General features: G+C 39.2%; 2 protein-coding genes across 2 annotated transcripts; both read right to left on the bottom strand.

Annotated features, from left to right (window-relative positions):
• Positions 1 to 1,476: 1,476 nt before the first annotated feature.
• Positions 1,477 to 7,617, bottom strand: LOC101746657 (mitochondrial 2-oxoglutarate/malate carrier protein). The gene is made up of 6 exons (XM_004924397.5): positions 7,413 to 7,617; positions 5,822 to 6,049; positions 5,256 to 5,432; positions 4,287 to 4,389; positions 3,463 to 3,581; positions 1,477 to 2,824 (listed from the first exon to the last, which is right to left on the bottom strand). The coding sequence occupies exons 1-6, from the start codon at positions 7,484 to 7,486 to the stop codon at positions 2,644 to 2,646; spliced, it is 882 nt and encodes a 293-aa protein (XP_004924454.1). The 5' UTR covers positions 7,487 to 7,617; the 3' UTR covers positions 1,477 to 2,643.
• Positions 7,618 to 8,276: 659 nt separating this feature from the next.
• Positions 8,277 to 17,827, bottom strand: LOC101746797 (slowpoke-binding protein). The gene is made up of 10 exons (XM_021346815.3): positions 17,088 to 17,827; positions 15,074 to 15,203; positions 14,488 to 14,559; positions 14,215 to 14,317; positions 12,605 to 12,790; positions 11,847 to 12,028; positions 11,585 to 11,759; positions 10,534 to 10,650; positions 9,218 to 9,354; positions 8,277 to 8,433 (listed from the first exon to the last, which is right to left on the bottom strand). The coding sequence occupies exons 1-10, from the start codon at positions 17,386 to 17,388 to the stop codon at positions 8,385 to 8,387; spliced, it is 1,452 nt and encodes a 483-aa protein (XP_021202490.2). The 5' UTR covers positions 17,389 to 17,827; the 3' UTR covers positions 8,277 to 8,384.
• Positions 17,828 to 17,868: the final 41 nt, after the last annotated feature.

Genomic DNA, 17,868 nt, shown 5'->3' with positions numbered 1-17,868 from the left:
GGACTTCGTACACGTCAGCGTGTTTACAAGTATTAAACACGTGAGCGTGTTTACAAGATTTTAAAGTATTGAAATTACAATAAAAGGGACTGTTTAACATCAATTTCTTATGACAGAGTAATTAGTTGATGATCAGTAGGTAAATAGTCATATTTGCGCCGACATATATATAAAAATGAATTGCTATTCGTTAGTCTCGCTAAAACTTGAGCTGGACCGATTTGGCATATTTTGGTCTTGAATGATTTATGGAAGTCCAGAGAAGGTTTAAAAGGTTTAAAATAAATATGAAAATGCTCGGAATTAAAAAAAATTGTTTTACCTTTGATGTATCCACCGTCGGACGGATTCCTTTTGTTTGTTTTAAGTTTATTTTATACAAAAGTTTTGGTCTTTTATTTATCGATTGAGGCACTAAGAAGTCTGCCGGGTCAGCTAGTAAACAATAAAATAAAATGGCGATGTAATATTTTGTTACCCCTACCGTGGCATATAACGTAGATTGACTAAAATAGGGTATATATCTCATTACTTAATTTTTTCTAACAGATTTCGTGGTCAGGAAAGTGAGATAAATAAAATTATGTATTTAGCACATAATAGTGCGTATGAAGGTATTTTAATATTTTTTATTCTCATACTGAATTTTTTTACCAATAGCTACGTTAATATAAATTTAATTGTTTTCAACTGTTGAATTAATGTACATTAAATAAATAGGTACTATATTTAACCGGTTTTCGAAACGATTTTTAGTATTGTTAAGTTCTCGATGTTTCGATTCTGTCACAAGCGCCCTATTATCACGGCTGGACAATATCTCGGGTAGAATGTTAGGAGCAGAAAAATCTGCCTACTCTCTTTCTAGTCCGTTTCTGGTTACCCTAGAAATCCGAGGGCTCGCCCCGACAATATAACTGATCGTGGCGCTTGCAACAGCGCTGAAATATCGGCTTCTCATTGAAGCAAAAAATCGTGGTAGGAACATCACTACATAGTATAAAACAAAGTCGCTTTCTCTGTCCCTATATCCCTATGTATGCTTAAATCTTTAAAAATACGCAACGGATTTTGATGCGGTTTTTTTAAATAGATGAAGTGATTGAAGAGCAAGGTTTATATTTATAATAACATCCATTAAATAGTGGAGAAATCAATAATAAATTACAGTTTCCGAAGCGAAGCGAGGGCGGGTCGCTAGTCTTAAATAAATAATGGTATTTATAACAATGAAAATAAAATTTTGTACGTGAAAGTACTTACTTATAAATTATGTTAACATTACCATCTTTTAGTTCATAATAAAGTTAATTAGCAATTTGGAAAACATTTTCTCTAGCTACTTTATTATATTAGAGGGGAAATGGGTTTGACTTTGAATTAGTATAAAGGCTTGTGAAACTATTCGGGATCTTAATATTAACACCGATCGGGCTGTGTGATAGATAATAATTTATAAATAAAATATTAACAAGATATAAAAAAAATAGTTTTATTTATACAAAACATTATCGTAACAAATCATTTGTTAAAAGTAAGGACTGATTTTTCAATATTTAAAAAAAAAGTTAACAATCAAATAAATCACGTGGGTGAATATAAATGTAAAAACATTTCAAAAGTCGTAAAAAAGTCGTGTTCGATCTTTTTATCGTAAAAATAAATTATGGTTTAAAAAAAAAACAATTTCCGTAATTAATATATTATGTAGTTGATCTAAAGACACGATATGTTTGACGTATGATGAATAATATGACGACGCCTTTCACAATAATATGACGACGCCTTTCACAAAACTAACACACAAAAGTAATACGGACGGCGAACAAACGACGCGTCACACATGTACTATTTTGTAATCATGTACTATTTTTCCAAATACATTTTCTTAGTTACCAGTCCAGTCTCAGTTACCAGTCTTAGGGCTTTGGAATGAGCCCCTCCACAGTGTTTCCCGAGCGCTATGACATGTCTTTCTTCAAACGAGGCTTGTGGAGAGTATTAAGCGGTAAGCAGCGGCTTGGCCCCGCCCCTGGCATTGCTGAAGTCAATGGGCGACGGTAACCACTCACCATCAGGTGGGCCGTACGCTGGTCTGCCTGCAAGGGCAATAAAAAAAAACAGCTTTATCTACGTCATCAGAGGGACATGCGCTTGCCGCCTTTGTCAGCGTCAATGTACATTACATGGTCATGTAAATTAGAGGAGGGGGTGTCTTAGAAAGACTTGGATCGGCCGTGTGATAGAAGATATGCCAGCGAAGGGTGGGCGAGTGCAGAGATGACGTATCATGATCCTGAATGGGAAAGAAGGACATCCTGTGTCGACTTCACGTGAAGTGTGATAAGGACAATGAGAAGAATGTATACTATAAAGTAGAATACATTGGATTGGAGACCGTAAGCACAATTATTTTTTATTGCCTTTGTAGGCAGACGAGCACACGGCCACCTGATGGTATTTATTACTGGTTACCGTCGCTCATGGACGCCAGCAATGCCAGGGACAGAGCCAAGCCGCTACCTACCATTAAGTACACAGTTCATAACTGATTCGCTTTACAATTAAGCTGGAAATTATTATCACACTAGTGAATCACGGTCGCTGGAAAATCGATTTGCACTCACTATGATTAAAACGAAATCAAGCCATTTTGAAATACAAAGAGTTGAGTTGTTCCATGAATATAAATGTTAAGACAGTGTGTGGTCCAATCTTGGCGTATGTCGGCAAGAAACCTCTCCACAAAGCGAACACACCCTCGTTCTTGATAATGCTCAGGAGCACTGTCACTTGACCTGTGCCTTTTGCCGCGTTCTGCACTCTGCGGGTAAATATACACTTGTTTAATTATCATCGTGTAATAAACATAAAAACCCGCAAAATTACTGGTGGTAGGACTTCTCGTAGGTCCGCACGGCTAGGTACCACCGCCCTGCCTATTTTTGCTGTGAAGCAGTAATGCGTTTCGGCTTGAAGGGCAGGGCAGCCATTGTAACTACATTTGAGACCTTAGAACTTATATCTCTCTATATTTATCGGCCTGTCCGTGTGTTGTAGATACACTTATTCCTAAGGCGTTGAAAGGGTTTTATGCTTAGTAATATTGGCAACACCCTCAGACTAGAAATAGTCTTAAATATATGTTGGGTCAGCTAAGGATACCACCGAAGGCATCTTCACAAAATAGACGTGACTGACGGCTCTATTTTTATGCTCTCCAAAGCGGAAGTATAAACTGTGTTCCGCATACTTTGTGAGTACTATGTATGACCTTATGAAAAAGAACATCCGGGCAAGTTAAGACTGTCAGAACGAGATGTTTATCGATTAAAAGACTGGAGGCTAGGGATGTGACACAAAATATCGTTGACGAAATATTTTTCCTTGCCCATTCCTTGGCCACTCTTGAATAATTTGAAAAATGTTTGATTTTATAACAATAAAACCTAAGAAACTTGCCTTGTTTTGACGATATCAACAGGCAAGGAAGCAGCACTTGTCACCAGGCCGGAGATCATTGAAGCACAGAAATGTAAGAATATGCCTTCTCCCATTGACGGAAGCAGAGCTTCTCGAGCCTAAGAAGTTCAATTTTTATACTTCTCGTATGGAATCTAGAAAATGGTTGTTCCAATGCATGAAAAACCCCGAGTTAAGGTCGGAGACGGCTTCCATGCTATGAACTGGTTGTCTATGGTCTCGACCTTGTTAGGTCGTGAGGTCGTTTATCCATCTACATTAATAGATGTGTTCCAAAAATTCTACTTTAGTCGCCAATGTAATTCAAAACTAAAAGTATAAAAGCCGCGCCAATAAAGTAACAAATCTAAAATGGCGGCGGCGACCATGCGCTCTCACTCTAAACTATTGCTGTCTTTAGTCGCACACGGCGCGTACTGCATGCAAAAAAATATCAGTTTTGACGTTGTTGTTGAGTTAGAGTTTTAGTTTTCACTTTCGAGTTGTGCGACTTAGATGACTGGCAGCAAAAGTGTCTACGCAAGTTGCATCCCAAATGAGACACCTCTGCCTCTGCCAGGGCATAAACTAAAGTAAAATACATTCTCATTTGTTTGTTTATATTTTTTTATAATAAACAACTTTTTCTTTCTATCTTTCTTTTTATTTGTTGACTCTACCAGCTGTCAGTGCAGGTACATAGACGCCATTTTCGATTCGGTTTTTTATTGGCGCGGCTTATACACAACATATCTTGGGCATCTGTCAAATAGCTTGTATTCTTTGATAACTACCCGCTACACAATAAAAGGCAGTCTGGGTACTTGTGCATATGTCCCGAGCTGAGCCGCATTCACCACCATAGCTCTGGTTATAGTGGCCCCAGCGCCGCGCCATAACGCTGTAATACCTTCTTCTCTTGTGATCCTGATAAATGAAAATTACGCACACACAAACATTTTTATTTACCTAAGCCACGCTCAAAATTTTCGTGGCTTAGGTGTGTAAGAAGATAAGTGGCAATGGGCTGGCCATATTAGCCAGAGAACCGAGTAAATCTTTGGGGTAAACGTGTTCTTGAGTGGAGACCGCGAATTGGCAAAGGTAGCGCAGGACACCCTCAAACTCGGTGGAATAACGATCTTTTTTTTTATGATTAAATGATTACTCCTGGTCCGGAGGCTTTTCCAGTTTCACCAGGACAGGTGGGCAAGCAAAGGCTCAGCCAAGAGGGGTGGGATTTGCTAACAACTGCCCGAGCGCCTCCGAAGGAGACCTAACAACTCAAGAGCAGCTGCTTCGCGAATGAATCTACTACCGGATTGGAATCGCGACCCACTGAGAAGATCCGGCGAGGAATTACGATCTATGGAAGGTGGCTCAGTACCGTGCAATTAGAAGGCAGTTTTGGGTTCAAGGAACAAATCGCTTGTTATTTGTCATTAAGACCTCATCTTGTGCGATAATTATTTTAAACTAGCTGACCCGGCAGATTTCGTAGTGCCTCAATCAATAAATATAAGACCAAAACTTCTGTTTAAAATAAACTTAAAACAAAGAAAAGGAATCCGTCCGACGGGGGACACATCAAAGGAAAAAATAAATTGTTATTTTTATGTAATATCGAGCATTTTTATATTTATCTAACTTTTAAATCTTCTCTGGACTTCCACAAATAATTCAAGACCAAAATTAGCCAAATCGGTCCAGCCGTTCTCGAGTTTTAGCGAGACTAACGAACAGCAATTCATTTTTATATATACATATATAGATATAAGAAGATTATGTTTAACCTTCCAAGGGCATTGAAAACGTTCGTATAATTCCTCCTCTGTTCTTTGGGCAGACGTCCGTCGGCCGTCATCCGTACGAGGGCCACTTCAGCCGGAGTGCCGGCGAACGCGCCCACGCCACCAGCTACCATGCCCAAGCAGATTTTAGTTGCAAAATTCGGAGTTCCACCATAGGTACTGTAACGACATTATTCAACGTGTCGATGTATCGACAACATTGTATGATTTTTCATCAAAACAAAGTGCTACGGTTAAATCTCGTTTTTTTTGTTTTTTTTTTATTGCTTAGATGGGTGGACGAGCTCACGGCCCACCTGGTGTTAAGTGGTTACCGGAACCCATAGACACCTATAACGTAAATGCCGCCACCCACCTTTAGATAAGAGTTCTAAGGTCTCAGTATAGTTACAACGGCTGCCCCGCCTTTCAAACCGAAACGCAATACTGCTTCACGGCAGAAATAGGCAGGGCGGTGGTACCTATCCGCGCGGACTCATAAGAGGTCCTACCACAAGTAGGTAATATATATTATATATTTATTCAATTAACCCTAGTGTTAAACGAACCTCTTGTAGTACTCCAACAAAGAGTTGAAGCAGCCCATTCTGCCCGTGGTGTAAGTGGCTTGTCGGAACAGCGCGGCCGTGAGCCCTCTGTAGAAGCCACGCACCCCTTCCTTCCGAGCGACCTCGCGGGCCACTGCTAACGTGGATACCTTCTTCCCCGCCGGGCCCATCAGTTGCATCCGTGTTTTCACCAAATCCGCCGGTTGGACGAAGCAGGTCGACATCATTCTTTTCGGATCAGAACGATAATCAAATGTAGTTTTGAACATGAATTCACCCAATAGTTAGAAGCAAAAGGAATGACTGTTTCAGTCTAGGTATTTTACCGTTAATATTTTCATGAATTAAATTTAGTTACAAAATAGGATAATCAGATTTCGTATGGATTGGATCGTGGGATATATTCGACAGAGGTGAATATTGGGCCGACTGCTGACGAGGGAGCTGATGAAATAATAGGCAGGTTACTTCTTGTGATTCACTGTGTAAGTCAAAGATAAAGGGTATGTACGTTATGTCTTGCGGAGTACTCTTTGTTTGCTGAAAATTAACCCACGAATCTTTAATTTGGTAGCCGTTGGAGCCGACCACAGTGCTTTGTGAAATGATTGCAAAGCCTCAACGTTATTACACTCTGAATGGTCTGACGTACCAACCTTGCAATCACGTCACTTTTTCGCGGCAGAAATATACATAATCTACCATTCAGCAATCATTTACAAGCTTTTCACGATTAGTATTTACATTAGATGTGTACGGGTCGGGACGTTTTTAACATTTATTAGCATGGTTAGTTTGTGTTTGTGCGTAACGAAATTTTGTATAATCATTTTCATCTACTTCAAGACGTCTGATTAACTTTAAAACTTTTGCTTGCATAAAGCACCGACGACACTACAATAATTTTATAATTTCGCTTTAACATCCTGACCAAACCATTAACACGTCGACTGCCAAGTAGGTCACCGGTGTCCTACGCGGCGCACTGAAGTAATTATATCGCTCTTCGATATTCTTACCCCGGCGTCTTGGGGGTTTGGTCAAAATGACCCGAGACGTTTTTGTTAGCTTACAGATTCGTAATTACGCAAGTGACGGTGCCGTACCTCTCAATAGCTGGAATTGAAGCACTAAGCATTGTTTACAATTATTTAGTTCTGCTGCGACCGTGCTTGGAGCTAACTGTGACCAAAGTTAATAAAGCGCCGGAATATTTAGTAGACTCTGGGAAAGACAAATCCGAAGATACCGAGAACTATTTCTAAATGACCTAAAAGACTATTACGTACTTTAACAAACAAAAGAAGGCAAAGTTAGGCAATCCAGGCGCTTAGTAGCAGAATACGACATGATAACTTGAATGTGCCGCGTAGGGGACCGGTGACCTACAGGCTACATGGCAGTCAATTTGTTAAAAGATTAAAAAACAGAAATTAATTGTTAGTTTTATCTAGCTATTTAAGCGCGTGTTTTTAAAAGTTTTAAAACATATTTCATCCGTATCTGCGGCTAACATTTTAGCCAACCGGCTACGTTATGTATTAAAAATAATTAGCTTACGTTTTTCATATTGGGAAAAAATTTAACTCACCCGCTTGTGCCTCCGATGACAAAGTTCAGCCATTTAGGTATTGTTTTGGGTTTTGGTTTATTCTGATCGCCCATTGCAAATTTTAATATTTAAATGTGTTTGTTTCATTTCGCATTTTAATTTTTTTAAGTGTATAATCTATGCCTACTATTTTGAGAATTGTCAGTTCGCATTGACTGTTGTCAATAAGAAAAAGGTTGATTTAAAATGGCGCTCAGGAAAGCGATTCCGGCCTGCCAAATATAATAAGTCTATAGTAATAATGCCAACACATATCCAACGATGTGTCAAATAAGTCGTAAATTCCTAAGCCTCCTTAATTTTGATCTGAAGTAAGAATCTATCGGTTGCGAGCTGAATTACAGTTGTTTACTAAAGTCGTTACTTTTGGCGCGAAACAACCATGTAAGTAGGTATTTATATAAAATACTAGCCGTACTCACCCGCTTCGCTGGGTATTTAAAATTAACATTATTATTTATTGTCATTATTATTAAGCAGTCCAACACTCATATAAATATTAGCCTATCCATTAAGTACATGTATATTGTACATGGATACCAAGTTTCAAATCAATCGGATGCATGGTCCAGTAGTTATAACGGAACATCCGTAAAAACCACTGCAGGTTTATATATTAGTATAGATTAAGTGTATTTATTATCTATGGTGCTTAGTTTGAAAGTTAAAACACCGATGCAATTGAAATTTTATTAATACATACGAGAACTCACTAAATGTGGTGTAAGCAGTTCTGCCAGTATTTATTTTGAGAGATTTTATTGAATTAATCGATCAGTAGGTATTCCGTAGCACATAGTTTTTCTACCTGATAAAACAGCAGATTTACAATAAAAACCATCATGACCGATAATTATTTTTATTAATAATTTTATAACAAAACATTACTATTAATATTGCTCCAATGAAAGAATAAAAAAAGAAAACAAAATTATCCAATTAAATTTCTGATCACCACTGCCACTCTTCAGCGAAGTCTTGCTCAACGGGAAAATGCCTCCTGGAAAAGGCAAGTTAATGCGATATTAATAAATTATCACAACGATTTGTGAGTAGTCGAAGGCTCCCTTTTAGTATTCGCTTCTATTATTTATTTATTTCGTATAGTTCGAGCCCCACGCATATTTAATCATACTGATTGTTCCTCTCCAATATTCATAAGAAATCTTGCAAATATTATAATGAGTTTAGTCATTCGATATCTAAACAGGCTTAGTATACTATAGAGAGAGAGAGAGAGAGAGAGAGACAGAAAGAGAGAGACAGAGAGAGAGACAGAGAGAGAGAGAGAGAGAGAGAGAGAGAAAGATACTACCATCCATGGCCACTGAGTTTCTCACCGGATTTTCCAGTGGATTGCGATTTCGATCTGGTGGTAGATTCTGCGAAGCTCTAGCCAGGGCCAATGTTAGCAAATTCTATCAGGTTGAGCTCAAGTGAGCCGTGAGCTCACCTACCCATCCACGTGAAGCTTCTTAGTCTCCCAGATAGGGAAAAAAACATCTTACCTATTTCTAACGTGAATTTGTCAAATGTTTTAGTTTGCCGTTATACCATACAATTGAGATATCGATCTCATGTCTCAAGGTGGGTAGCTCCTGTAACAATTATACATCAGGAGGGCCTTCAGTTTGTAGGGCACTCTTCTTACCATCTAGAAATATACAAAATAATTAACTCATGGACGATCTCACGCAATATTAAAGTTAGCCGCTACGGCTTCGGATGGAATTATTTCGTTCACTATAAAATAACTTTACAATAGTAGTATACGGAGACATTACCGTCTGGCCGGCGGGGTGGCGGGGGTGGCGGGTGAGGCGGGGGAGGCGGGGCGGGAGCGGCGCGCGGCCCCGGGCTGTCGCCGCGCCACCTCGCCCAGCAGAGAGAGGCACGACCGGGACAAACGCTGGCTGAAGTTCTACCAGGGGAATGTGGTTATAGTAAACACTTAAGCCCTGGGTAATTCACTCTTTTTTTATTTATTGCTTAGATGGGTGGACGAGCTCACAGCCAACCTGGTGTGAAGTGGTTACTGGAACCCATAGACATCTACAAAGTAAATGCGCCACCCACCTTGAGATATAAGTTCTAAGGTCTCAAGTATAGTTACAACAGCTGCCCCACCTTTCAAACCGAAACGCATTACTGCTTCACGGCAGAAATAGCCAGGGTGATGGTAGCTACCTATGCAAACTCACAAGAGGTCCTACCACCAGTAAAAATGTATGTTTTGAAACTATACTGACGAACACTGTCCTTCTGATACATCACAATAAAAACACAAAAAAAAACGATTAGTCGAAGACTCTCTTTCTTATCCTTTTGGCAAAGTATGGCGGACGCTCCATTAGTGGCGGTGGCTACCATTCTGCTTATTTCTATCACGAAGCAGTTATGCGTTCCGGTCTGAAGGGACAGTTACGGGGGGTGACAGTTACAGTACGGGACAGTAACGGCCGTCTGGTGTAGTGGTAAGTGACATGGTTACTACACAAGGGGGTCGCGGGTTCGAATCCCGCCAAGGGAAGATATTTGTATGATAAATATAAATGTCTTTTCCACGGTTATGGATGTATATTAAATATATGTATGTGTATAATAAAAATGTTACATTTATATCCGTTACCTGGTACCTGTAACACAAGTTCTTTACGAACTTATCACGGGACCAGTTAACGTGGCGTGATTGTTAAAAAAAAAAAAAAAAGAATCCGGCAGTACAAAAAAGTTACGATATAATTGACACTTCGGAGTAATATGAAGGTGAGTGGCGACATTCGCGTGTGTTGTCTATACGCTCTGGTAGTGCTGACGCTCACTTATGCATGCGAGTTTCTTAACGTTCTCGATAGCGTAAAAGTTAACTCAAATTTGTATGGAGTTAGAACGTTAGTTTACGTTTGCCGCTAGGGGCGCTGTTAAAAACTCGCTCAAGTACACTGATAGAACCCAAAAAAAAACATTCAATTAAAATCTATATTTTCAATTCCGTTTCCTTGTCAACGTACTCGTTATTATATTACTTAATCTTCATCTTGCTTCGGGAAGATATTAGTGCAGTACAAAGTTACATAAAGTTGTTTCTTAATGACGTTACCGGTAAGCAAGATCCCTTCATCTCGCGAAGGTCGATCTTCCGGAACAGCTCACAGAGGAGCAGCTCGTGCAGCGTCGGGGTCCGCGGACCGAAGATCTGTTCGATGATCTCGACGACCTGGACAATTCATTAGAACATTACAGCGTGTGTACATTACAGTACGATTTGTATGGAGTCGGCACAGCGCCCCTAGCGGCAAACGTAGGCAAACGTTCCAACTCCATACAAATGTAAGTTAACTTTTACGCGATCGAGAAGTTAAAAAAACTCGCACTAAGCACAGTGAGAAACGCTCGTGCTATGATATGCTGATTATGTGAAGCGTATCTAATTACTATACTTACTACTTATTTAAACTATACTTCTATCTATATCTATACTTACTATATTAATTAATCTAATGATATCTACTAAGCTCAAACTGGATTTTTCTAGAGACTAGTCGTCATTCTTTCACGTACTCCTAGGCCCATTTACCAAATGAATAGCCAGCTCGTCTATAGAAGAATAAGAGTAAGAAGAATAATATTCAGTGTTATTTTCTCTTGTTTTTGTCAATCGACATTTTTTTCTTTAACTTTATGTACTTTTTGGTTTGTTAGAGGAAGAGGTACTCCTAAGAAGAAATGGATAGATTGCGAAGAGGGGAGTGAGCAATAAAATAGTATGTATATGATAGAGGAGTATCTAAGGACAAAACATGTTGCGCCGATCCCAAGTGACTGGGAGAAGGGCAAGAGAATGATAATGGGTTGTTACGCAACAAAATTGTTAAAACTGGATCGTTTTGTTGCTTAAAGCTGCGATCTTTCGCACGATAGCTTTGGCCAACATTGACGGCGGCTGTTACCAGAAAGCGCATGAGAGCGATTTTCATGTATTAACCTTGGCCAACATTAGAGGCGGATGTTACCAGTAACTGCATCCGAGCGATTTTCATGTACCAACCTTGACCAACATTGGCGGCAGCTGTTACCAGGAAGTACATGAGAGCGATTGTTATATGCTAGCTTGCTAATAAACTACATAACCAAATACAGAGGTTGATTACGTTCGGATACGTCGGCGTGAGATCGGGCAACAGAGCGAGGTCGATCTCAGTGCCGGCACACATCTCAAACAGCACGTGTCCGAGGGACAGAGCCTCCACGACCTCCAGCTGGGCGGCCAACGCTATGGGACACCGCGGGAGGGCCCCGATCAACGTGTTCTCCAATCCACATATACTGGTTGAACAATCAAAGACGTCATTCGATCATTAACACCATTTTGTATATATCTAATATTATTTATTGAAAATATTGAGTACGCACCGTGCAACCCCGTTCTGCACGACAACGTTGCCCGAGTGTAGATGTCGGAAGGGCGGAAAACCCTTCTCCTTTAGAAAGAGGAGGCCTTCCAGCATCTGTCGCCCAAACCTCGCCACCTGCCACGCCGGGAGCCCCGTGCCCAACGAGCCGCACTTGCGGGCGTACTCGTCATTCCAAGTACTCTGATGCAAACAGTTTAAAATTTATACAGGCCAACTAATATGAATGGACAATTTTGACACAAAACAATTTTATCTAGTACCGTACCAGTAAACCTGTTCGAAGACGAGGTTTTTTTATTTATTGCTGAAGTGGTTGGACGAGCTCACAGCCCCCCTGGTGTTAAGTGGTTACTGGAGCCCATAGACATCTACAACGTAAATGCGCCACCCAGCTTGAGATATAAGTTCTAAGGTCTCAAGTATAGTTACAACGGCTGCCCCACCCTTCAAACCGAAACGCATTACTGCTTCACGGCAGAAATAGGCAGGGTGGTGGTACCTACCCGCGCGGACTCACAAGAGGTCCACGGTCCACCACCAGCAAACTAGTAACAGTAGGTAAACTTTGGCACATATCATTTTTGACACCTGTCAAATGTTGAGCGATTTTGACTGAGAACTTTGTATTGCTATATTAGGACACACGTGAATCGAAAATATTTAAAGTGTTCAAAATAATAATAAGTTTATCAAAATACTTGCTATAATGGAAACAAAGTAACTGCTACTGTATTCAATTTTAATATTTTCTCCTACCTTATAAATAAGATCTTTCAGACTCCCCCTGGCATTAAATGGTAAGACGGTCAGTGCGTGTCCATTACACATTTCCAGGTCAAGTACTGGATATATATATGGATGGTGGAGGGCCCGAAATAATTCCATTATCAGGGCTTTAGAACGGTCGCCCTGTTCTATCGGGCATTTATTTGTTAGAGGCATCTGAAAAAAAATGTTTAAAAATAAGTATATACCGGCAACCCTAGCGGAATCCCTAGTAACTGAGCTTCTCTGTTAGTGCAGTAGTAATTTTTCAATGCCCTGTTCAGATGTACAGGAGCCAATAAACTTTTCAAAAGCATTCTGTATTACTCTCAAGTATTGAATTTTTACCCTGTCGAGAAGTTGTCCTAACTGTTAAAAAAGTAGAAGAAGTCGACGAAAAGTCTTGTAAGTACTGTTACACAGGTAAGAGTAACGCCATCTATCGCTAAATAGCCGAACGAATATCGAAGAATCTAGTAGCGTCTAGAACGCTCGAGAAGTACAACGCCATCTATTGTCAGATAGCGGAAACACACAATGTTCGACTTGTGTGGAATATTCTCGATAATTGTAGGGACTTCGTCTCGACTATAAAAGCGTTGCAGAGATCGCATCGCAGTCAATTAGTAATCGGAACTAGCGAAACAGTGAACGGATCACCTGAAGCGAAGTGAAAGAAGTGAATTGAGAATTTTAAAGTGTTTGTGAAGTGTTTTAAGTGCTAATACAGTTTTTAATTTGTAATTCAGTAGAATTTTTATTTATCCCGAACCCCAGCGTGTAACAGTACGGTGGATGACGCAAAACTTCCAACTCTAGCTCTTGTAGTTTACAAGCTTTGTTGTGCGGTATGAGGTCGATCGTTGTCATGTAGGAACAGCGAGGACGAGCCATTAACCATGACTGACCGGAGATTCGCGAGCATCTCCATCATTAGGTCCAGTTTCTCACAATGCACGTTCGCAGTAATACCGGTGTCATTTGGTAAAAAGTTGTGATGAATTATACCGGCACTAGACCATCAATCACTGACCATGAGTTTTTTAGAAGTAAGTTTTCGTTTGAGACATTGTCTAGGTGCCGAACCAGGATCTAACCAACATGATAATCGCCTAAGAATATCAAAAAGAATCCATTTTTGATCGAAAATGACAATGTGGTTCAAAATCCCATGATTTCTGCATGTGTGCCTTAACGCGTTCGTCGCGCTAGTGTTAAATCTTTGATAATTTAATTTGAAAAATATGCTTAATTTGTCAAATAAAAATCTATTTCACCTCATTTATGGGGAATGAAGTGAATACGAGTACTATGTGTTCACGCATCTGCCATGCTAGGGATGAGGATGTGCTGTATTTTATTTTTGCTATTATTGTGTAAATTTTCGCCATCAGTAGAACTATCGAGCTGTGTGTGACGCAAGGAACGTGTGCTGGTGGTTCAGAATATTGTTCCCTGACCCCACTACCCTAAAAAACTGGACCATTACTAATTCAGGAATACACACGTAACCTGTTTTTCAAAAATACGCGTCTTTAATAAGCATAAACATAAGGATGGAACAAATGACTCCTTTGCTAGTTTGGCCTTAAAGAACTCACCAGGGTTAGCAGTCTGTCAGTTTTAATGGAATTGTCGTGGATAGCAAACCAATGTTTATTCGGTCGTGACCCAATCGCTCCGAGCTGAGAAATTAAAGCATATCTGAAAATCAGATCGCTACTGTTTTAATAAAATCATAAAACTTGATGTACCTCTATGTATGTAGGACAATCAAAAATGTTGAAAGGCAAATAATTTGCAAGTGGTGAATGATTATAAACAAAACAAATAATGTAATACTGTTATAAGTTAAAGATTGTTCAACAACTCACCTTGAAGATTGTGACAAATATTCTGTACATATTGCTAGAGCAGCCGAATTTTCCATAGAACGATCGCCAGCTCTGTGAAATTGAGAATCACCATTTTAGTATTAGGTCACTGGTTCTGATTTATATAGTAAATAGGTTGGATACCATTGCCCCTTAACCCGACAGCTCTCTCTTTTGACAGCTGTCAAATCATTAAAATCACTGCGCATGGCGCGGATAACACTGCGAATTTAGCAAATGGGACGAGGTTTTTCCGATTATCATTTTATGAACTTATTTTAGAACTTTAAAACTCAAAGACATTTCTTATAATTAAGACGGTTGAAATTAAGCCGGAATGTACCTATATGTAAAGTGAAACTGATCGATAGAATCATTTTTCATGGTCTCTTGGTTCTCCTCTTCGATTATGGCTCGCCACTAATTCGGAAATGAAGGGAGATAGGGTTTAACTAAATTTGCAATTATATTCTCTTCATTTCTATTTATATTCCACTTATTATATATTCTATACTTATTATTTCACTTATTAGTTTAAGTATTTTTTTTGGGAAACTTTATTCACCTATTATAAATTCTATATTACCTTGGCGAAGCTGTCGGTTCTGATGGAGATGATTTACCAGAGCCCGTGCCAATAAGGGATTTGTTGAACAGCAATTTCGCCAGGGAGTCTATCTTCTGTGCCACGAGAGGTGCACGCTCAGAATTCTCTTCTAAAAGTACAATAAAATAGACACTTCAATTTTTTATTATTATTTTAGGCAACTATATATAATATATTTAAGTTTTTATAATTATTCCTGTGGCGTGATAATGATAACTATTTAAACAGAGACAAACGAAACTTAGCGCATCCGATCTAAATAGTTACAGTTGTAAATGGACAACAGCAATAAAACAGACTTTACACTCCACTTAGATTTACTTATCTAGGTCCCTTAATCAACGTCTTAAGGTTTGAAGAAATCTTAATTCTTGTATTTAGTTCTCAAGTAAAATTTCGAAAATTTCCCTAAAATTTTATAAATTTTCCTTACTTTTTGGGATTTTCTGCGGTACATTGTCTATACATATGTTGTACTTTTTATTATTCGCATATTGTTAATAATAAAAAGCCAGGCATAAAATTAGAAAATAAGCAACATCGTATCGTAAAAAATTAAATTTAAGATCACATTATCGTAAATTTTTCCAGGGGAGTGTGACTCTTCTGTGAATCGGTTGTAGAAATTATTTTAACATTACGTTCCATGGCCATGGAAAAAATTGTGTTACTATATCCCAATTGAAATATATGATTTTGAAATCGAATAGTGCACGTTGCCCAAAACACGTCATTGCGGATCCTCCCGATCCACTAACGTTGCTTTTAGGTACCTAAAGCACCGGTCATCATTCTCGTCGAACCCGTCGCTTACGACGAAGGGTTCGACGAGTAAATCAACCCACAGATACAGCCCACCGAATTTCTCGCCGGATCTTCTCAGTGGGTCGCGTTGCCGATTCGGTGGTATATTCTGCGAAGCACGGCTCTTGGTAGGGTTTGTGTTAGCAACATCATCAGGTTTGAGCGCCGTGAGCTCACCTACTAGCTCGGCCAATCTAGAATAACCCCTCGAGGTTACTAGAACAGGTAGGGAAAAAAAGCAGTCAGCAGAGGTGTGTAGGTCTGAAGTTCATTATCAAAATAAATTACGTAGATAGGTACTTGAACTACAAGCGCACGAGGATGCCTCTCCTTCTTGCTTTCGGCCTTCGTCCGTGAGCGAAACAAAAAAAAATACAGGAAAATCAAACAGAAGTTTACCAAACACCTTTCTAATTAAACTTCTGAATTTTTCATACGCACCAACAATTTATAAATAGTTGAGAGAAAAATCAGGTTCGAACCTTTTACTGGTTTCATTTTAATAAATGATCAGAAAGAGATAAATTTGTGTATGTGCAAAATTCCTATTGCTACTTATCTCTAGTCTACAACACCTAATGCAATTACCAATATACGCCGGGCATTACGCATGCACATTGATATGTTCAATGCGTTTAGTGCGAATTTTTTAACGTTCTCGACACCGTAAAAGTTAAATAAAATTTGTATGGATTTGGAACGTTTGTCTACGTTTGCCGCTAGGAGCGCTGTTTCAACTGCATACCAATTTGAGTTACTTTTACGCTATCGAGAAAGTAAAAAACTCACACTAAGCACACAGTTCACTCAAATGACATGAAGATATTGTAAAGTTATAACAGTTTCGAAACTCATTTTATGTGGCAGTTATAGAAAATAGTATTCGTTTGTGGGGGTTAATTTGCAAAAAACAGCTGACGCAACAGGGGTAAAGCGTTTTGGACTCTCAATGAATGAATATTAGCATTCAATTTCAATTTGAAACATCTAAGTAGAAGTTATTTGCCTACTATAGAAAAAGATTTGCATCTGCAAACCTAATACTTCTGAAATCAGATTGTAGATTGTAAATTTGACTGCAACAATGTTTTAATTACTTTCAGTCAGACACATTTTAATGATTGTATAATAATAGTTATTTTTTAATGTTCCTTAATTGAAAATACATGATTTAAAAAGGTTTAATTACCTTCACTTTCTTCTCTATCTGTGGACACGGAGCGTATACGAAACGCATTCCTTTTATTAGCAGCCGCAATGGATTCAGGGTTGAGTTCGGCTGCAGATTGGGCCCGTCTACAGGCGCCGCGGCGTTTCTTCTTCCTATAGCTGGTTCTCGGACGTTCTTGATAGAACCTGTCGTGCCCGGTAGTCTCTGGTTCCTTTTGCTCCTTGTCTTCGTTGTTGGACTTCATGTGTTGGTATAGATTGAACATTTTGTTAGACTTCTTTCGTAAGAACGCTTTCAAACTCCAAAATTTGCTTCTCATCAATTTCGTTATTATTATTTTTTAAATGCCAATAATTCCAATATCAACACACCATCTTAGTTCAAATAGATGAAACGCTAAATGCTACGTCACGAATTTCGCTTTAATCCAGATACGCTTGAATTAAGGACGAGAATCGAAAGACGTGTGCATCGCAGACCGCAATTCGCTCGTAACTCATACAAAAGTATGTCAAAAGGAACTAATGGAAGCCCCTGTAATGCCGCATTATCCGCGAGCACATCTATGCGTACGATATTCCGATGTCGGTCTTTATGTATGACTTTATATATTTAATCCAATACAATTACGCGACAAGGTAATGTTTTATCGGAAAAAAGGGGAATTATCCACATTCTAGAGAACACAAAGATTAATGCGACCACCACATGCCGGCTTCTCGTATCTGAAAGGTCTTTTCTGCCACTTGTGTTATAATTCTAGAATGAACTCTACAGTACTTCCTTAGAGTTATTTTGG

This window comes from Bombyx mori, chromosome 3 (assembly GCF_030269925.1).
Source record: "Bombyx mori chromosome 3, ASM3026992v2".
Classification (NCBI taxonomy): Eukaryota; Metazoa; Arthropoda; class Insecta; order Lepidoptera; family Bombycidae; genus Bombyx; species Bombyx mori.
The sequence above is the reverse complement of the archived record's forward strand: the minus strand, read 5'-3'. Positions and strand labels throughout refer to the sequence as shown.